General features: G+C 34.3%; 1 protein-coding gene across 1 annotated transcript in view; it reads right to left on the bottom strand.

The window, feature by feature from the left end:
• LAMA2 (laminin subunit alpha 2) overlaps window positions 1-23,676 on the bottom strand; it is a 554,924-nt gene that overhangs the window by 375,458 nt on the left and 155,790 nt on the right. The window contains exon 4 of the mRNA XM_045544336.1: window positions 6,936-7,178. Within this exon, the coding sequence (XP_045400292.1) occupies window positions 6,936-7,178 (243 nt within the window). The remainder of the gene's footprint in view (window positions 1-6,935; window positions 7,179-23,676) is intronic.

Genomic DNA, 23,676 nt, shown 5'->3' with positions numbered 1-23,676 from the left:
CTGCCATGTTTCAAAAGCAAAATCAAAGGGAATCTAAATTCCATTGAGTTGCAGTCCAGAAGAGTGAGAAGGTTGTGGTAACAAGAAAAGGAAATCATATGTAAATAACTTAAAGGTCTCTGTATGAGGAAATTGAAGCAAATCACTATGGTAACCATGAACATTTAGTTAGCAATCTAGTGACAATCCAAAGAAATTAAAAATAATAATCCTAGTTATAGAAAAGGGAGAATCTCATGTAACAGAAAAACATTTATAAATTATGTAATTTATAATTTTAATTCTAGCATCCCTAAAGCAGTCCCATCTAGATAGCCCATCCTCCTCAATATTATGACTGTCATTCTTCTCTCAGCCACCTCTTCAACCATCGATAACATAGTTATAGCTCAAAGTTTATTTACTCAACTCAAACCCACCCAGATCCACCGAAAGTCTATCAAGTTTCCTGACAGAAAAATTAGCCTCTTTTTTCAGTTGAAAGTAATTAGAATGATCAATACTCTTTCCCTAAATAACTGCTGCCCTGTTCTTCTCCTATAAGACTTAAGAAGGCTGGAAATATCTGAAGAATAAGCCAAGAGGAGAGACATAAGAATCATCAGAAATACTAGCTTAAAATATACATAGGGCTTCTTGATCTCCTCCCCGATCTACTGAATTTAAAGCTCTTGTGGGAATAGCTATTTTATAAACATTCCTAGGTGATTTCTAAGAAAAGCCAAGTGCTCAGTGGTGCCTCCAAGTGGCAGTTCTTGTTAGCAGTTCTCAATAGGATCTGGGGCAACTGCTGTGGGCAGAGGTAACAAACACTTGGGCTCTGGGAGTAGGCCTTGATGAATGGGCTCCCAGCAGCACTGCTGGAGAGGCATGTCTGTGTGGCTGTTCCCACCAGAGCTTCTGCTGTGGTTGCCCTCAAAGTAATGGAGGCCCTCGCCGTCTGCTGCTGCACACCCTGAAGCTCCTACTAGGAGCTCAGTATCTTTCTTTCAAAGCAAGGCAAAGCAGGGTTCCTGCTGAGCCAACTCTTGCCATTAATGACACAGAATTGCCCTTCTAAAATGAAACCCTTTTCAGGTTTTTACTCAAAGCCTCCTTCTGCTTGCAGCCTGGATAACAGCATATAGGGCCATATTATTATCTCTCCTTTGTCCTTCATTATCCCTCCTTTGGCAGGCCTTGAGACTTAATACCTTATGATTATCTCATAGCTCAGAGGGAGCCTCTCTTCTTCCTTTGGGTACAGGGCCAAGATGCTAGACTGCAGGGCTAATCTCTTTGTTGGTGGTAGTTGAACCTTGCATTATCTAGGAGACTGGGTGTGTGCCCTAAAGTACCCTTCTGGTAAAGCCACATGATTAACTTTTGTGGAGCACTTCAAGGCAATGTGGAGTGGTGGACAGGGGAGGGGCCAAGCCAAACCATGGAGGGAAGGGATAGGAGTGGCTGGAGCAATAATAAAGCTGAAGAAATAAGCAGAGATGATGCAGTTAGGATTAAAGAGGACAGAACTAAAAGTTAGACCTCTCCGGTGATACTATGCACACAGGACAGTATTAAGTTTGGATATAGAGGCTGAAGTCTAGGGCTACAATATCCTTTAACAGATCAATGAGGAAATTACCTAAGGTATCTTTTGGCTTTAAAATGATGTACTTTTCACCTGAAATATAATATTTTAGAATGTTCTAAAAATGTTGGCATATGTCTCTAAAATTTTCCAGACAACTGACAATGTAATAAACCTTAGACTCAGTAGATTTGGCATTAGTCACAAGAAGACTATTTTCTATTCATGCCCTCTGCCTAAAACATAAACATTGTTGTCTAATTAGTGTGTTATAATGGAGACATGTTTATTTTATAATGCCTTGCTTCATGAGTGGGCCTTAAAATACTCTGATTTTTCCTTTTTCTAACTTACACATATCTAAAGGACATTTTGAAAGTTTGCAAGGAAATAATCATTTGATGTTTAGTTAAAAATATACATTATTAATAGAAATCATGATAAATATTTAGACACTGTTGTCCAAAATAAAAATTTATCTTGTAGCCTAATAAGACTTGTAAACCAACAGAAAGGAAACAAACAAAAGAGATGTACATAAAAAAATAAATGAGTGATGTAATAAGAAAGCTATTTCCTTAGTATTTGTCCCCAAAACCCGGAAGCTCATCTTATCATGAGAAAACAACAGGCAAAACCAAATTGAGTGGTAATCTCTCTTAAAACTGTCACAGATCAGAGGAGACTAAGGAGACACAATGACTAAATGCAACATAGTATTGTGAATTGGATCCTAGAAGGGAGGGAGGGAAAAAAAAGACATTAATGGTAAAGTTAATGAAACCTGAATAAAGTCTGTGGTTCAGTTAATAGTGAGGTACCAATGTTTAACTTCTTAGTTTTAACAAATGTGATTATGTAAGATATTATTCTTAGGGTTGGCTGGGTGAAGGGGATAGGGGTATTCTCTGTAATCTTCCTACATTTATGTAAATTTAACATGACTCCAAATTTTAAAAAAATTAAATGCATATGCAACTTTACTTCTTTTTATAGTAGATTATATAATTAGAGTCAATACTCCCAGTAATAACTAGACAAACTGGATAAAATATACAAAAACATCTGTTTAAAGCCACCTGAGAGCTATCAAGAGAGTGAACAATAACCTTCTCAATATCAAGGAGAAGAAAGATGTCTAGAGAGGTGATTGGTATATTATGACAGCTTTTGTCCTGCCGGCATTTCCCTGTCTAGAGACACAGCTGAGATATTGAGCAGCACTTTAGACAGCTTTGCTGTATTAGGAAGACCAAAGTTGGATTCCAGGACATGTATGCGTGAGACTTTGGTTAATCCCACACGTTGGCTTGGATTCCGAAAACGGGCAGCCTACGAATAAGGGTAAACTGGAATTAAAGCAGCTGTCGTTGGGTTATAGCAAAGCTTTGAATCATTTGAATGTCCCAGAAATTTGAATCCTTGACATTGGATTAAGATGATCTAGATTGCTATTGCCTGGCAGAAGCATCAGAAAATCCTCACAGGATGAAGAAAATATCCTAGCCCTCAAATTATTTCTACAAATACTTTTTCAAATACACCTTCTGTTATATATTCAAAAATAATTAGGCATATGGGGATATAAGACAAAATAAAAAGAATCAGCAGATGAAACATATAACAGAATATATCCACAAAGGCCAGATATTAGAATTATCAAACAAAAACTGTTAAATAATTGTTAGGTTATACTCAAGGAGATATTTAAAATAAATGATACTTAAAATTTTAACATAAATATAAAATTTCAATACAAAACTAGAAACCCTAAACTTCTATTTGAAAATGAACCACAGAAATTCTAAAAACTGAAAAATATAATAAATAAAATTCAGAATTCTATGAATAGTTTCAATAGCATATTTTATATACCTAATGAGAGAATTAATGAACTAGAAGTAAGACAGAAGAAAATATCTAGAATGAAGATATAGAAAGACAAAAGGATGAAAACTACAGAAGAGAGTGAAAGAGACATAGTGTACACAGTAAGAAGTTCCAAGTTATTTTTAAGTGGAATTTTAAAGGAGAGAGAATGGGGAAGAAACAATATTCAGAGAACTAATGGCTGAATTATCTCCTAAACTGATGAAAGACATCACTCTGCAGATATATCAAACCAAATGAATCCCAACCCAGAAAATAAAAAGGTACAACCTAGAGCAGCATTGTCCAACAAAACTTTATGCAATGATGGAAATGTTCTATTGTGCACAATCCATTGTGGTAGCTGCTTGTCACATGTGGCTACTGAGTACTTGAAATGTGGCTAGTGCAACACAGGAACTGAATTTTAATTTAATTTGAATTAATTGGAATTTAAATTTAAATACGCACATATGACTAGTGGCTAGTGTATTAGTGCAAATCTGGAGTATCATAGTTAAAATAAGGAAAGACAAAGACAAAGATAAAAACTTTCATCTTTGATTAAATCTTTAATCTCTGATTAAAGAAATCAGAGAAAAGATATTCCAAAGGATAGTAATTAGATAACTACATTCTCTACATAAACAATGGAAACCAGAAAAAAATAAAATGTGTCAAAACAAAATAACTGCAAACTTAGAATTCTATACCTAATAATAATATTCTTCAACAACTGAGGTGATTTTTGTTACATACCTGGCTTAACACATAGACATTACTGGAGATGAATTTGCATGTTGGCTTTGAATCTTTTGAGATACTAAGAGTTGTTACTGGTTTCCCTGTATTCTGAGAAGTTGTCTTCTCAATGTGGCTCCTTCCACTCACTTATGGGGGAGATTTATTACTCTCTGTACACATTTCTGTTGTAGCACCTATGTTTTATTTACTAGTTTATGTTTGTTTCTGTTACTTAACTGTCACTTCTTTGGAAAGTTTTGAATATAACCACCTAATAGTTATATTTCAGAGATTACCCAATAGAACATCATTTTAAAACTAAAAGCTAATGAGTGAGAGTAAGATTTATTTCACTGTCACCTATCTGGGAAATGTTGGAGACAAGCATCCAAAATGTTCAGAATATTCTCAAATGTTTTATGACATACAAAACTATATTACTTTAAAACACAAAGATGCCTTAGAACAATTAATGTATTAAACTAATTCATCTATTAAAGAAATTCAATCTCAGAGAGATTAACTGACCTGACTAAGGTCCCACAAAGAACTAGAATCAGGTCTAGAACCCAGGTCTTCTAATTCCATATATGTTTTCCTCTACTATATCTCAGAATTAGGGCTCTTTCTACTTATACTGGATCCAGCAACATTGTATCTCCTCTGAAACATTTTTGAGTTTAGAAATTACCAACATTTAAAAACCAACTTCTAGTCTTTATTACAGGATGGAAGGAACATTAACCTGGGAATCAGAGGATCTAGATTCTTAGCTTTGTTACCAGTTGAGCTGGGAGTCTTGGAGAATATCACTTGCTTTCTCTGGGTATGTGTATTCCGAAAAGCAACATTTTGAATTACATTCTGTTGATCATTGTTTTCACTACCCATGGGAGACAAATAGAATTCGGAAACATATCACAGAGAAAGTTGAATTAATTGCTCTTAATAGTCACTATCAATAAGCAGTTTGTAGTGAATGTTGTTTAGGAGTGAAAACAATAGAGTCAGTTAAAAAAGAAACAAACAAACAACACATCTGTTTGTTCCATGCTGGCAGGGTGATGTCTAAAGGACAGAGAACCACCATTAATGTAGCGAGAACATGGTTAGGGGATTTGCATTTAACTCATATGTTACACACCTACCTAGTTATATTTCACATTGCTCATCCAATTTCTGAGTTGGATTACCTTTTAACAGGTAAAGAATAGTTTTAAAAATATTAGAGAATTATTAGTCCTGGGTAAACACTGGATCCAAGATAAAAATAATAAAAATCCAACTCAAATGTATTCTCTGCACTTCCTACTCCCATATCTTCAGGCCAGACTGGCCAGGAATTGGATGCCTCTGGGCACAAAGCAGGTTGAACAGCTGTTCAAGTCCCTGCATCTGACTCTTTGTCATCTGGCAGATTGAGATCTCTGCTGAGAGCACCACTTGTGATGTTTTTCCCCAAAACTGGCATTTTCAAACATGGAATTTGAAATATAGTATGGCACCGGTATACATTCATAGAATAATAGTGTCAAAGGGAGTCTGATAGATTTATATCAAAAACCTAACTTTCCCCCAGAAGTGTTCAGAGGTAACTCTAGATTGGCTGGGGTGGGCATGATAGAATGTGAATATGGGCTTTCTGAAAAATGTGAATATACGATTTCAGCTTCAAATGTGTGAAATAGTGAGGAGACAATATCAGACATGAGTATAAATGGAGATGTATTAATATATAAGAGGTAGAATAAACAGACACATATGCTAAAGGGAGACATGTTAGGGAAAGATAATAAAGAAGTATTAGAGAGTCCAAGAGAATCATAAAGTCAATGTTTCGGTATTTGAGAAGAGACTAAGAATAAAAATAAGAATAATAATCATAGTAGTTATTGTCATAGTTGATGCTTACAGAGTGCTTAGGTATACATCAGTACTGCTGTAATACATTAAATATGATAATTCATTTAACCTTCTTGACAATCATATGAGATAAAAACTATTAATGTTGTTCTCAATTTATGGGAAATGGAACTGATAATTTAGCACAGAAAATTTAAGTAACTGGATCAAGAGCACATAGTTAATAACAGGTAAAGCCATGGTTAGAATCTGTAGCTTAAAACCAATGAATGAATCTAAAATATTAACCACAGGAAAAAAAGACACTACAGAGAGCAGAACACATTTGAATTAAGCATATAACCTAGCTTGTACATATGGAGAACCTAAGATTTCCTGCATATTACTATTCTGCAAAGCCTGACCCAGTGAGGAAGCTTCACTATAGCCCTATATGGTGACAGCAAAAAAACCTCCAAAATGACAGAATCACTCTTTACTTGGGTCTTTCATGAGGATTATATTTCTTCACAAATTCATCTCTTTTGTCTCCATCTTCAGACCAGAGTACACAATGTAAGGTGGCCTTTAAGGTCTCCAGTCCTTTTCTAATCATTAGTAATCCTCATTGTTGAGAAAGTCTCTTTATATGTAAAATTAATCATTGACTTTCCAACTTAAACCCATTTCCTCTTCTCTGATCTTTATTGGAGATGGGAGACACATGAAGGTAGTTAAAATTCTAATCACCTCAGGTTTTTCTTTTTTATTTAATAACTCATTTAAATGTACTTCTGCTAAATCCTATTTTAAAATCTCCCTGACATTAATTACTGATATATTCAGGTCTTTCTGACAGGCCTACTTTGCCATCTTAAATGTATTTAAATGGTGAGTTTTCTCATCTTACCTCTCCATTTTCTAAGGGGTGGATCTTGGAATAAAAAGAAGTGCAGATGACCTCATCGTCTTTGGCATATGATGGCGGTCCAGTGCGAGGATAAATATTGTAGAGGGTTAGGCACTCTGTGTCTGTCACAGCATGATACTGCCAAGGCGTGTATTCAACATCATCAAGAGAGCGTTCCAAAATCCAGTTTCCAGGCCGAGGGGAGTTAGCTGCTTTCACAATCACATACGCAATCTGGAACACCTAGGGAAGAGTAACAAAAGTATTCTCACCACTTTTTGTCAAATATAAGGCTAAATGCTATGGTAGATTATATTTCAGATTTTATTCTATAATGCTGTTCTGTTCTCTGAAATGATTTAGCTATTGCATGTTCATATTTAATAACTTTTTGCTAAAAAGAGATGTTTCATTTTGACAGCCATGGCTTTAAAAAGAAATGGATCATGACTGGATTTTAATTCTCTAACTACTCACTGACATCATTTCACCTGATTTTTAAAGTTCCATTATAATAATTACCACCTAAATTATTTATTACATGCCAATTTACTCACCTTACTATATTAGTGACTGTAAAACATGAGTAGGAAATTTCATGTGTGAATAGAACTTGATAGTTTAGAAAACATGTTTACTTATTTCACTTAATCCTCAAAAAAGTACCATTTAGATGGAGTTAGTATGGTACACCAAAACAACATAGGCATACTCCTATGTTCAAATTGTGGTCCTAGCCTTTATGTGAACTTGAGAAGATTACTTTTCTAACTCTTGTCTTTCTTTTCTGTGAATTAAAGTCAATAATAAGCACAACACTGAGAGACAGTTTGGATTAAATGAGATAATGTATGCAAAGTACCTGGCCAAGAACTTAGCAGTAAATAATAAATGTCAATTCTTCTACATCCTAAAATAGAAAATAAAGGTAAAGAAATTCCAGTGACTTGAAGACAACTGATTGAAACTAGAATACATTAAATGAAGGGTTTCTGTAGCCATCTCTTTACAAGAGACAAATGTGTAAAAAAAAGAAAGGGGGAAGAGTCATAATTACTGTAAGTCAACAGAGTGACAATTGAAGGGAATGTAGCAATATTTTATTTTCAAATTGGCATAGAATTTGAAGACATTAAAAAAGAAATAGTCGGAATATTTTGTGATAGTGCACATCTCTGTTTTTACCAATGCATCCAAAAGTCCAAAAGAATAATGCACAAACATTACTGAATGACATTTACGTCCAACGTCCTGGGCAGTAAGACAGATATAAACTAGTTTAAATTACTGTCCCACCATCAATGGGTTGTTAATATATTGTAATAACTCACTATTACATATGAAAAGTACTATATCAATAAAGCAGTATATGTTCTTGACCAGTACATGCTATGAGATATGGAGAGCTTGACAGCTCCAAGCTTTGGGTGATTAGGGGTCACTGGTGAGGCACAACTGGGAGGACAGGCCCACTACAATGTGATTAAAGAGCCTGCTGAGCTATAGAGGGAAACCTGAAAGGAATGTTCTAGAAATAAATTTTATCTGCCTTATAGTTTTGGCATGGTACCTTTATGAATACATGTATAGCATTTATGGTATACTCTAAGGAACTGAATTTAAAAATATCAAAAGTGGGTATAGAAGGACATTACAGGTGGCTCTGATGCTTGTCCTCTGAGATCTTTACCATAATGCAGGCATGCTTGTGTGTAGTGCAGGGAAAATCGCAGGCCATCAAATGATTAAAAGTAGGGCTAGTATTTGCCCTTTAGACCCAGTTGTGGAAACACTGATGCTTAAAATACTGAAATGCTTCTCTACTTGTTGGCAAACCACAGCTGCCCAATTTCCCAAATGCCTCCTCTACTCTGAGACCATCAGACTAATCCCAGCATAGCAGGAAACAGCCAAGACATCTGTTCTGATTGGTTTGGGCCTTGATCATTCTGTTGTACTGAGTATCACTGCACATTATACTTACAAAGGTTTACAAATATTTAAATTTCAGATAGACACTCATATCTATGTAAATGCCTATAAATACTTGAATATGCTTAGACATTTGCGGGGAGGATATACATGAACATGTTAAAGCTGTGGCCTCTGGGCTTTGGGAATGAGGAGTCACGGAAAGAAAGAGGAGGACTTTTACTTTTCATCTCACATTCTGCTATATTATTTGTATTAACATAAATGTCTTCTAAATAAAATTATTTTTAAAATAAAGAAAAATTACAATAAAATAGGTATTAGAGAAAGGACAAAAGTGAGAGTAAGATAGATCACATTCCATCAACCATTATATAAAATATTTGCTATTTATGTATTTTTTGGTTTTATAAGAGATTATTTCTTTTAGACAGTTCATATTCAACAACTCATCATGTGGAACTTCTTTATATAGAAATTCACTCCAAAATGCCAATTGATTAGTGTTATAGAATGAAGAGACAGAGTTGTCTCTACTATCAAATATGAAATATTCTGGTCCTAATTGTTGATAATCCCAAAGTATTCCTGACAAGGTCTTAAAATGATAAACAATCTGAATAACTAAACTGTGGGTTTCCAGAAGGCAGAAGCTATAGCTTTTACATCTTTCAAGTTGCTACAGTTCTTCTTATAATTCTTTTGAAATGGTGAGTATTCAGTATTTATATTTAATATCAATATTATATTCAATATTTAGTTGAATAACCCAAGTCGCTGTAACGTGCCTCCATGTTACTGCTATTAGTTTAACACTGGTCTTTTCTGTTTGTGAGAGCTTGAATCCCAGGTGACACTAGCATATTTCGTCACTTGCAGGAAGTAAGGCATGCGTTGCTTGGGTTTTCAGCCAGTCTCTACGAGCTGAGGAAATTACTTAAACTCTTTTACCCTCTGTTTCCCAATGTTTCTTTTCCAAAGACACAACCATGGATGAGATAATGAGAAAATGAATACAAAACACTGCATGTTCTTTTGGAAGGGAGAATCTATACAAATTTTTGTTAGCATCTTTCCTTCCAGAAAAATAAATCACACAGAGATATTTTTAAAGATAGAAAACAAGAAGAGAGATAACAAAGCATACAAGAGATTACAGGTACTCAATAAGAAAAATAAGAGTACACTGAGGTTACGGATAAAGAACTTTCCTCAGAAAGCAGCCCAGCAAGCTAATATAGGAAGAGGTCAAGTTCTCATGGAGCTACAATATGGATTTATGACTTAGCAGCTACTGTGTTGGCTCTGGAATAATGGATGAAAAGTAATCCATGAAAAAAGTTCTACTAGAAACCCCACAGACTCTTTCTATAATTCAATATAACATCCAGCATTATGGAACACAGAAAAGTGGTCACTGCCTTAGAGAATATGAAAGGAGTCTCATTTCAAAACAATATCCATCTTTCATTTATTTACTATGGATTCTTTCACATTCTGTGCAAAATTAATTAAATTAGCTGGCATGTGGTTTTTGAGTAAACTTTTTAAAATGTAGTAGATGCCATTATTGAAAAGCAATAAATAGCAGAAGTATTCTTTGCAGGCTTCAGAGAATAACTGTAAAAATTCTAACAGTGATAGTCTAAGTATTATGCTCCAAATTTTTAATGGCCCTAATAGAATAACCCTCTAATGTTACCTATGGTACTTTTATTAACTGTGTCATGTATTTTCATTATAAAGACTCTTCAAGATAAATAGTTATAACACCTTATTTCCAGATGAATAGAACCCCAATCTGTTGTGGTATGCAACAAGGAAAGCAAACATGCCGATTATAAGAAATACTAAAATGTTATGACTGGTAAGATATCAAATGTTTTTTTCTTTTGGAGGGCACATTTTACAAACTTGATGCCTAAAAAAAGTCCAAAATAACATTTAAAATAATATCAAATATTTGACATTTTACTATAAAAAAGGAACATTGTATTTTATATTCCATTTGTTCCTCATTTATATGTTACCTAACAAAATATCATTTAATTACTTTACTGATGTATTATTGAGTCAGGTATTCCTTCTATAATAAGCAGAGTATTGAGAACTTGATCTCATTTAGTGTGGAGTTGGAGAATAGGGTCTTTCTGAAGAATCCTTCAGTCCCAAAGTACATACAACAATCATCACATAGAGTGATATTTCCCAATATTTTTCATATCATGGCTAAGATAAAATGGCATTTGTAAAGCACTGGGGCAAAAGTGAGCAACCTAGGGGCTTTGGCCACTCTAGGCACTGCTCTGCAGCTGACTGTCTTAGCTCACCTATAACCCCTGTCGGTATGTCTGAAAACCAGAACCAATTTCTAGCACATGCGTTGCCAGGTCTGGAATTTTTAGAAAGAGCCTCTGTTCTCACTCTCAGGAACCTATTTTATCCTAGATCCTTTGTCTCCAGAAGAACAACAAATCTAGGAAATGCTACTAAAGAGTATTGTGTTTTGGAGATTTTACTGAGACTTTTGAGCATCACCATCACACAGTTGGGAGAGCCCAACCGTTGCCTCCTTAATGATGTAATATGGCCATGGGACTTCTATTTACTATAGACTAATCTAGACAAAAGACATAAAAATATTAACCCACTCTCTATGGAAGATGGTGTCTCATCCTTCTAGGACTTAACCTGAACTACTTTCTTCCATTTCTTTCCTAATCTCTCAAGAGAACAGCATGTGGCCATCTAATTGGGCAGAAGCTGAATGTTGAGCTCTACCTTCTTCCCACATTGCTGTCTATCTGTGAACTTCCTACAGCAAATAGTTGTCCACATAACAAAGCTGCTTCATTTCTAAAGAGGCTCTGCAATATTCTAGTATGTGCTCTTGCCCATGTTATGGACTTTAACATTTCCGTATGTTGTGATGCCATCTCTAATATATTTGGAAAACTCATTTGTATTCTTAGTTCTAACCATGTGTTCGTCAAATTCTCTCATTTATCCATATAGGCATGTTGGCTTTCATTAAGTGATGAGTTATTCAATATCAGAACCAGAAATGATCATAGAAATCATGAGTTTTCAAGCATAGTGACCATTAAAATAATCTGGGAAGGTTTATAGAAATGCAGATAACATTTCTCTATTTGAATTGATGAATATAGTTCACACAATTATCAGCTCTTCCACCTGTGATCTCTAAAGAGAAAAGGAAGAAATAAAATAGAAACCAATAACAATAAAGAGAAAAGGATGACAGGTGTTCAGCATTTTTCTGGAAGGTCAGTGAGAGTCACTGATGAAGGAGTGCGAAGATCATAAACTAAAGTACTCAGAGTCGCTGAAGCTTGGGCTGATGTCCAGAACCTCATAGAGGTAGGTCTGAGGGAAGCAGATGTGAAAAGTGGGCTAAATATAGAGAATTTATAGAAAATCTGTGTCCATAGAGGATTCACTCAAAGCCCCATTCCCACCTACGCCACATAATAACCAGGCTCTTACTTCCCAGGAAAAATTTCTGAGCAATCTCAGAAAATTAGTTGTTCGCTATTATCTTAAAAATTCTCTGGAGGATAATTACACAGATTCTGAGAATACTATTAACTAGACTTAATTTTAAGTCAAGCTCCAATGACTTCAATAAACCTAGAATAATGTGGTGGGGAGCTCAGGAGGAGCTGGCCCACCTACACTTTCTACTTCAAGCAAATTCATTTAATATACTTTCACATAGTGAAATGATTTGTAATTGTCACTCAATGATAATGTGCGGCCCACTTATCTACTCCACTCCAATGTATGCTGCAATTGCTGAACATGAGCTTCCTGAAGTTGCAGGTAAGCAAACGTGCCACTGAACCTCAGGGTAAGGGGCTCCCGTGTTGCAAGAGAAACAGAAACACTCTGCCCCCAATTTAAACAGACTTTTTTACACTCACATTAAACTCATGTGAAGTTAATACATTTGAAAATAAATTACTCTACCACCCCAGAATTCCTAAGAAACAATAATTTAACTGGATGACTAATGATAATCCTTTGAAGAGAAAATTTTCAATTATTTGTTGAAATTATTTTTTAAAAGGGTTTAAATCAATGCCTTACTTTTCAAGGGACAGTTTTTGAAGGACTTCTCTACCTCAATCTATAAGAAAGCAAATCTAAATGTCTACCTCTGAAAAATAGCAAGAGTTTATTTTCAACTCTCCTAAGATAATATATAAATGTAATGCAATTTCATTTTTTCATGAAAAAATTAGTGTTTTTTCCCCAGAGCTAGACAAGATGATTATAAATTTGATTTGGAAGAACTTTTAACAAGCAAAAATAAGCAAGAAAACTCTGAGATGTAGAAATAATGAATGGAGGAATCTATTGTTAAATGAAAAAACAACATGGGTTAAATTGCTGTAGTACACAGGATGCTGCAGTTTAGTATGAAGATGACCCATACGGAAATGATGGACTGGTGGCCACCAACATTCATTAATGGCCATTAACATCCCCAAAGGAGAGACACTCAGATATTTTCTGTGATTGAAGCACACAGCACTGTCTATAAAGTGCTTGTGCCAAAAAAGTCAACTGAATCAGAGCAAGTGTCTCAATTTAATGATCAGTTGTCAGGAAATACAGTAACAGAAGAGCACACAAACAACACTATGGGAGTACAAGGAGCAAATGCAGGAGGTGAGACCGTCTATTGGACAAATAATGTGGTTTCTTCAAAAAAATAAATTGCAAGAATATGAAAAATAATGATTATGGATTAAGAGAGACTTAAGAGATATATCAAACAAATGCAATATGTGACTTCTTGTATATCCTGATTCAACCAATTTAAAAAAACAAATGGAAGCAAGTGTGATGAATTTGAATACTGACTGAATATTTGTTAATATTTAAGAAGTAGTTAGTAATAGTGTTAACTTTAAAATGCAACAATGGTTTCATTTACAAAAAAATCTTATCCTTCAGAGATATATATTGAAATATTTATGGAGAAAGTGATGCCTATGGAAATTGCTTCCAAATAATCTGGGGATGGGGGGTGCAGAGTAAGATGTGGATGAGTTGAAACTGACACAAGAGGAACCATGAATTAATACTTAAGGTGGGTATTGGGTACACCTGAGTCCATGGTAGTCTCTATACTTTTGTGTGTGTTTGAAAATTTTTATAATCAGAATTAAAAAGCTTACTAATACATCTCATTTTAATAAACAAACAATTCTCCTTCACATAATGATATTAGCAACTACTGGTAATTTAGTGCTTGCTCTTAAAAAGCAAGCATTTAAATGCATTGTCTTAATTATCTTGATAAATGGTTAACTCTGCTTCTTACAGGGACTACACTGCATTCTGAGCTCAAGAAATATGTCTTAATAATTTTGCAAATTAATTATCAACTCTAAAGGGCATTGTTGGCCCATAAGGTCTCAAAATTTTAGTCCAGTCTTAAGAAAACTAGTAACACAAGTGAATGGAATCCAAATTGGACTGAATAAGGTCCCCCCTTGGCTTACTAATACATTTAGTACTCCATGCTTCATTAAGTTGCTATCATTTTTAACAATGTTAGCTTCAGGGAAAACTCAGGCAAGCATTTTCCTTGTCTTTAGCACTACCCTTGATATCTATTCTCTTCTCACATATTTCTCTCTCATTTGAAACAATCTATGGTTTCAAAGATTGACCTGTCTCCTGTGAATAAGTCATTGGCACAGCATGGCTTTCACACCAGCTACTGGTAAAAGAGCAGGTAGGCTGAGTTCCCCATAGAACATGACAGTCCTTTCAATGAAACCATCACAGAGCACAATGGTGTGAATCACAGACAATCAGAAATGTGACAGTTTAAACTTGCCTTCTAAAAATTATTCACCCTGGAGAAATACCCAGCATTGCTTTGTTTTTGTGCTTCTGTAGTTACCAGGTTAAGAAGAACCTATGCACTCTCCAATTTATGACATTACAGCCATGAATGAATCACTCTAGTTCAAAGCGTTTGGGAAATAATAGCAAAGATTTGTAGTGATGAGAAGTGTTAGAAATATAACGTTAACAGTGTAGAATAACAAATCAAAGACAGAAGGAAGTTTCTGATCTTGGTTCATGAATTCTTTCAATAGATCAGAGTCACTTAACACTTATTCAATTTGAGCTATTAACAAATGAAATAGCATTAGCTATTTTCATGCTTACATATTGCCCCACTTTCTTGTCTTTCTCTAGAGACGTTCTTAAGAGTAGTTTTTGACCTCTGTTTATTACTTTACCACTCCTCTCTATTTAATCCCCTGCAGCCCATGTATAAATCACCCCATCACCTGATCATAATCACCGTCAGAAGAGTTACCAGTGACCTGGTTGGAAAATTCATAGTCTTTTTCTCCATCCTCATCTTCTTTGAAGTACCTAAAGCTTTTGACTGTGCTGTTCTCCCCCTATCTGAAACTGTCTTTCTCTTTGGAAAAGTGCTATCTATTTATAATTTAGGGATTTTTTTTTTAAGAAAAGAAAACCACATTTTCCTAATATATCTCTTTGCCTAAAATAAAAAGTAAACCATGGGAGAGGAGGGAGTGAAGACAGAAAGAGTGTTCAGAAGTCAGCACTAACCTGAATTTCTCTCCAAGCTCTGTATGGTAACTCCTGCTATGGTTTTTTTTAATTAGAGTTTTTAAAACAAAGGTGTGTCCCAATGTTCTAGTTCCTAATAATCTCTTCATTGGGGAAAATAATATTTTATTTAGTGCCTACTTTTTGCCAGGCACTCCATCATACAGAAATTTGTTTCTGCTCACAATAACTCTATGAGATAGACTGTAACTGATTAGAAAATTAAAATGAGAGCAGCTAGGTGCAGTAGGTTGAATAATGGTCCCTCAAAGATGTCCACACCGCAATCCTTGGAACCTGTTAATATGTTACCTTATATGCCAAAGGGGACTTTGCAGGTATGATTGAGTTAAAGACCTTTAGATGAGAAGATAATCCTGGATTATCCAAGTGGGCTCAATGTAATCACAAGGGTCCTTGCAAAGAGAAGAGGGAGGCAAAAGAAGAGGTCAGGGTGATACGACATGAGAAGGACTCAACCTGTTGCTGGCTTTGAAGATGGAGGAAGGGGTCACAAGCCAAGGAATGCAGGTAACCTATAGAAGCTGGAAAAATCAAGGAAACTAATTTTACTCTAGAGCTTCTGGAAGGAAATGCAATCCAGCCCACATCTGAATTTTAGCCCAGTGAAACTCATGTCAGACTTCTAACCTATTAAACTGCAAGATAATAAATATGTGTTGTTTTAAGCCACTAAGCATGTGGTAATCTGTTACGGCAGCAATAGAAAACCAAGACACTAGGTAACTTGTTCTACTTCACGTGACTAGTAAGTTGTGGAGCAAGTTTACAGATCCAGTTATGTCTATTTTTGCTTTTTGCATAATAATACCATTCATGACTACATTTTAACTAACTTCTTGATACAGATATTTACCACATCTCAGTCTCTAGCCCAACCTTATTCTCATGTCTCATTTTATATTTCATACTAACATCTGGATATTTCTTATGATAATTTAATTTTGGTTTGTAATGAAACAATATTGCCTTTATTTTACCACTAAAACTAAGTTACAAGTTTCTAATAGTAGAAACTATAGAATACTCTATACATGTCTATTAATGTCTTATACATAATAGATGCTCAATTATTTTTAAAATTCAATTCAATTGAATAGATGATCAAAAATGGAATACCACCTCTGAGACAATTTAAGGGACCTCTGAGGTGATTTCTACAAGTACCTAAAGGATGAACCTACTTAACCACCACATAACATTAATAAGTACAGATGTCACACCCCTCATCATTGACAGAGGAAAAATTCTACCAACGTAACAATCTTAAACATTTCTACATCACATATACTCCCTCTAAAATGAAAATTTACAAAAGAGAGCATTCTTCCATGGTTTGTCCAGCTGGCCTTTACCCCAAATTTTAAAGAGGTGACCTCACTTGCCAATGAAGCATTAAGAGTGTAAATGAAATGAAAACTGAGAATGTGCACAGCCGGATGTCATTCCGGCTGCAATTTCAAAACAAGGATAGGTGATGACACTCATATATAACTATATAAATGTTTTCTAAAGATTGACTACCAAAAAGTTAACAAATACTTCTGAAAGGCTACCATTTTTAAGAACACGTGATAAAAATTCTTGTAAGGATCGCCCTGCAAATTCTTCACACTTTGTATTCTACCTAGACTTCTCCTGATTCTTTCTGAGGTAGAAACTCATCAAATCATTATATAACTTCAGAGGTCAAGTCAAAAATGATTTATGAAGTGCTGAGAGCTGGATTTCTGAAATTCAAAAGGATCCATGGCACACATGACACTTAGAGAACATCTCTGTCCTTGCTCTGTTGCCTTCATAAACAAGCATTTTGCTGTTAGCAAGTTTGACTGTTCATGGCTCTTCCAAAGTCCTCCATGTAGGCCTAATTGGTTGCATCAGAGTAAAAAGTCTTTTTTTTGTAATATTACCATTGGAGAAAATCAAGTGTGTCTATTTGAATCAAACTAGGACTTATGCTGCAGGAGGAAAAAAGAAAAAGTTTTAAAAGCTACATGAGAACAATTTTCTAACATTGAAATCTTTCCATTTCAACAGGTTATGGGTGTCACAAAAAGTCATAGCTATAGCTTTCCCCAAAAAGAGAAAATAATTTTGGAGACTTTCTGTGGTGCTAAGTGTCCTGTTGTGAGCATTCAATCAGCACTTAACATGATTTGTAAAAGCCTTTACTAGAAAAACCCATACACACCTCCTTAAAGTAGGACAAAATGTCACACAATTCTGATTCTGAAATCACTATCAAATAAAGCATTTAGTCACAAACTTTAGAAACAAATCTTAAAGAACAACATGTCTTTGGAAAGCAGAAGTAGGATTTTACCAATATGGAATCAAGCTTTACCTCATCTGTGATACCCATACTATAAAACATAATCCATTGGGCTTCCTGAGCAGTCTGAATGACTACAAATGGTGAAGCTGGAAGATCTTCAGTAGCAAAACCTGTACTATAAACTAAGTCTGTGTAAACAACAAAGAATGGATGACAGCAGAATACCCATGCAATTCTATCATACACATATATGGACGGATAATTGTGAACAGAGACACCATAAAAATATTTTAATGAAGCATTCCATGATGAAGCCAAGACTCTCTTAAAGCTTAATGTCCAGTGGATGGTGGTGAAATAACTGCAACTATTAGCAAAGCCTTAGAAGAGGTATAAAGAATGGAGGCTTAACTTTTCTTTAGCCCAGGCTTCCCATCTACAGGGAGTATAAGAATGGTATTGCAAATAGTGACCATAAATAGCATGTAGTAAATACAGTCACTTATTGAAAGCTGATTTTACATACATTTTGCGTGCAGGATAATCTTCCATTGTTTGCCCATTCGGCACATTACACTATCAAGTATCATCACCAACAGAAGTGAAGAACAGCAGTTGACTATTAAAATTCTTGAGTTAATCATTTTTGTGTCTAGGTCAGAATACAAACCAAAAGAAGGTCATGATTTGAATTGGAGATGTACTTGACACGAACAACATTTTAGCAATGCATCCAATGCTTGAAGTATGCAATATACTGAACTGACTTCAGATCAATTTTTGTAGCCTCAACATAAATGAAATTATTTAAATATGAACAGAATATATTTAAATGTCTACCTCCTCAGTAATCTTTTTAGGGAGGTTGAAAAGAGAACATTCAAATGGGAATTGAGGTGACTCCTCAATAAAGAAGGGTGGGAAGGACAGTTGTACCTACAGTCAAATCCACTTTAGCTTGCATTACCCTCATCTTTGTTTTCCAGGATTCACATTACAGACTCTAATATTCTGCATTTCTTTATATATTTCAAAGACCCACAGACTGATATATTAATTAGTTCGTTGATTCGTTTATTTTCCAAAATTATTAAGTAACACATTATTTACTGTGCCAGCCTTTAACTTAGCTGTTGAAATACAGTGATCAAGAAAAAGTTGCTCTCTCACAGGGGTTATATTTTAGAAAAATATGAAATCTTCATATACCAGCAGTGTGGTGGAGACAGCTTGCACTAGTTCTCAAAAGCCAATTGTATATATCGTCTCAACTTTTTGTTCAATGACATCACATTGGTAACTTGAAATTGGTCATGATGGGAATATTCACACCATGGACATTGGCTAATATTTTGAATCAAGGCTTTTTTTTATCCCCTGGAGAGCCAGTTGTTAAACATTTGCCAGGATATGAGTTTAACAGAAAACAAGGTAAATGAACAAATAATGCAATTTTAGATAGAGGTTTCTATAACAGATGGTGGTCAGGGAAGGATTTTCTGAGAAAGTGATATTTCAGCAGTGACCTTAGTGGCTTCAGAGATAAACTCACCTCCAGATCTTGGGAAACAGCATTTAAAGTAGAGGAAACAGCAAGTGTAAAGAGTCTAATGGGAGAATGAGCTTGGTTTACCCCAACAAAGCCAACGTGGCCAGAATGAAATAGGACCAACAGATTGTGGTCAGTTATATGTTGGAGAAGCACAGAGGGCCCAGGCCATGGAGGCTGCCTGTACAGGATGTGGTAAGTATGGATTTCAGTCTACGTATATTGGGATGCTATTGGAGGATTTTGAGCATAGGGGTGATGACATCTAATGTATAATTTTAAAAGATTACTCTGGCTGCTGTTTGATCAGTGGGCTATGGAGAGGGAAAGTGGAAACAGAGATACCAGACATGTGGCTATTCTAGCAGTCTTGGTAAGAGAGATGATGGTGGCTTAGAGATGAGGGGTGGTTGTAGTGCAGCTAAGTGGTCTGATTCAGGATATATTTTGTAATAGTGTTTCCAGGAATCTGAATAAGAATCATGAAGAGAAAAGAATAATCAAAGATTATTCCTTGGGTTTTTGTTTGTTTTTCTTTATTTGCCTGAACAACTGGATTAAGAATGGTGCCATTCACTGAAAGAAGTACATGTCTTGAAGAAGGAAATCAAGACTTCTGTTTTGAGCTGTGAAGTTTGTGATGCTCCATTAGACATTCAAGTGGAGTTGATGGTTGAGAAGAAGATGCAGTGTAGTATTAAATGGGCTCAATCATTTGAGCAAGTTTCTTAACTTTTCTGTGCCATTCTTTTTTCCATCTAGGCAATAGAAATAATATAATAATATACTTCCTTCATAAAGTTGAGAGGATTACAAAACATCATACATGTGAAATGCCTAGATCCGTATTTGTTTCATATTAAGCCTCATTAAATATTAGTTGTTATAATCAGTGGTGATATTTTCACCGATTTCCAGTTTTAAACATAGGATCTCAGTCATACCTTTTATATAATCTTGAAAGGAAAGGAACATTGAATATCTAGTTGACAAGAGAACTCACATCTATTTTGAAACGATTAACTGAACGAAAGACACTGAGAAATTAGATTAGTGGGTAATCATATTCTAATTGGGGGTAAAGTCTATCTGGCTTCATTCCCATCTGTCCCATCTATGATTGTAAATGCAAAGCCAGAATATATTTTTAAATATATTCACCTATTAATAGAAATGTATCACCTAGTTTGAAAGTTCATATTGCTGGTGTCCGTGATATTGGCAGACACCATAAACTCAGGGGCCTTTCCTGAGGTTCTGCTAGCTATTCTGTCTCACTTATCTTACCCTCACATTTCTGGGAGTCCACAACCTCAAGGAGGACTGGAAGCAGAAATGTAATCTATACGATCATATGTTTTCACTTTAATTTTTAAAATAACTAAATTTCAAAGACTATGTATTTACGTGAGGGAAGATGTTCATAATATAATATACAGTTAACAAAACAGGACAGACAAATTTATCTACAGGATGCTATCAATTTAAAATATATGAATGTTTGTGTGTGCATATGTGTGTGTGTGTGTGTGTGTGTGTGTGTGTGTGTGTGTGTTTGTAGAAGAGAACTGGAAAAAATAAATCCAAATGTTAATATTGTTAAATAATTTTTATAAGATAAAAATCAGAATCCATATCAAAAAGTTAGTCTATGAAAAAAAAATCTGTATAGTTATGCTTGTTATGAAACCTAGATAAAAATCTCAAGATGTATATCGGAAAACTTATCAATATAAGTACCAATGGGAAAATCAAATTTTTCAATAATAAAATTTAAAAGCATTAATTTTAAACCATGCTGGAAATAGTAAAATGTAATGATTTTAAAGAGATAAAGAAAAAAGATGTTGGATTAAATGCACTTTTATATAGGCATGTAGTTCACTAATAAATTTGGAATTAGAAGTTTTAATAAAAATCAAGAGAATTAAAGCTAGCCTTAATACTATCAATATACAGAGAGGCTGTAAAGATAAGATTTTTCTTAGAAACTGACGATATAGTCAAATTTGGAAAGGACTGTGAATAAATTAGAATCTTATTTTGTTACAGTTGAGGACATCATCTACTTTAAGTGGATTCCCAAAACATAATTCTCATATCATGCAATCAACAGAGAAATATACAAGTACTTTTGTTGAAACTGAATGCTTTTGGAAACTTCAAAATGGGCACCTACTGGGGAAGTAACATATTATATCTTTATTAGATGTTTAAAATATTAGGTCACCAAAAAACTGAGTTAAGTCTGAGGGATTGGATTAGCAATTTATGGTATTCCTAAACAGGGAATAACTTATATAATAGTATTATAGAGGATGGAGAGAATATAATTAAGAAAATAATGTAATAGTAACAGAGAGGAAAGCTCAGAGATAAGAAGGTTCAGCAAAGCAGTAAATTTATTCAACATCTATTAATTGGGCAACTATTATTTGCTAATCACCAGTATCTACATAGATGCTGGAAAGTGTAACATAAAAAAGGATTACAAAGAACTCATATAGTTCTACATATAAATAACATAGTGTACAATTTCTATTGGCTTTTAATCCAACTGTCCATGACTAATTTTATTTCAAGTATAAAATATTGTTTTTTGAAAGTTCTCAATATGTTTTTAGGAATATTTTGATTGTGCTATATGACTTAAAAACCCAGATATTTGACATATGGATTAAACAAGTGTATGATAAGCCAGTTTTTTCTAGTAATTTGTTTTAGCATCATAACCTTCATTTTCTACATTTGATGATAATATAAAAAGCACATGTAATTTCTTGTGTTTAAAATTATTCTTATTTTCTCCGTCTTCAGAAATACTTCTTTTATAAAATTTACAGTATTCAATTTTATTAAATGTCTACAAGTAATAAGAACTTTAAATTCTGTATTGATATATAAACATTCAGTCAGGCTTTTGTTGTGATTACTGTAGAGAAGTTAATTGCCCTTCCTTAGGAAAATCAATGAATCACATAAAAAATGAAGAAGAAAGGATTTAAATTTCTGAAAATGATTTCGATCTAATGGATCAATGATAATCCTTCTCAAATCTTCTAGCACGGTGTTTAGCATATTGCAGTGGAAATTGCCCAAGGAATTCTTATCAAAGACCTACAATTTCTGCATGATTCCTTAGGAGAAAAATGCTTTAATTGAGCAACAGATAGAATTTAATAATACGATAACTTTCACCAAACTATTTTAAGATGAAGAACACATATATTTAAATGGTCAACTTAATATTTCAAGTTATAGTTCTCTCTGTATATTAGAGGTTAGTAACATTTTTGGTAAATCCTAAATTATAGTTAAAGGTGGAGTTTTACATTTTAATACTCTTTTGTATTAAGTTAGTATTGTTTTAGTGAGATTATCCTGATTATAGGCAAGCATAATCTTGTATACAGCAGAAAAGCCCTGATGCTCTCACTTATTCTAAGGTTCAAGTCTATTTGGAGTATATAGAGCACACCTTGAAATTAGAACTGGAATTGGATTCTTGCTCTATTGCTTTCCAACTGTGAAATTTTGAGCAAGTTACTTAATTTTTCTGATACAAAATGTTCTTATCTGTAATAGTATCTTTCTTATAGAGCTAAAAATATTCCATAAGATGAGTCATGTAAAACATTTTGTCCAGTGTCTAGGACAAAATTGGTTTTCAAAAAATACAGTAGTAACTTCCTAGAGGCAAAACTGCCTCCGTTGCAATTTCAGATATGAGTACTCATATATTATATTTATATTATAAAAACCATAAATTGTACAAATAATACATTAGTTGTTTTACTAATTGACTCTTTCTCAGTTATCACAGGCCTTTCACTGATGATTTCTTTCAGCAAGCTGAGCAAAATTGTCCAGGATTTAATTTCCTTTAACACAATGTTGTATCTGTCTTGTTTTAAGATTCTTAAATTTTACATGGGCACTCTTCACTGCTATTCTTTCCAATAGCACATGATTCAAAAGTTTTATATATATATATATGATATATATATGTATCAGGCTATGCTAAAATTTTCTCAAGAAATGTTAAGAGAACTATGGCTGAAAATATAAATCATTCCCACCTCATACCCAGAAGTAAGTACCAAGAGGAACTTCAGAAACTATATAAACATGTGAAAATTAAATATGCTCCTGAATGATCATGGGTCAATGAAGAGATAAAGACAGAAATTTAAAAATCTTTTGAAATGAATGAAAATGAAAATACAACATACCAAAACCTATAGGATACAGTAAAAGCAGAACCAAGAGGGACATTTATAGCACTGAATGTCTACATCAAAAAGCAAAAAGACCACAAATTAACAACCTAA

The sequence above is a fragment of the Lemur catta genome, chromosome 2, assembly GCF_020740605.2.
Source record: "Lemur catta isolate mLemCat1 chromosome 2, mLemCat1.pri, whole genome shotgun sequence".
Classification (NCBI taxonomy): Eukaryota; Metazoa; Chordata; class Mammalia; order Primates; family Lemuridae; genus Lemur; species Lemur catta.
This window is presented reverse-complemented; position numbering and strand designations above follow the sequence as displayed.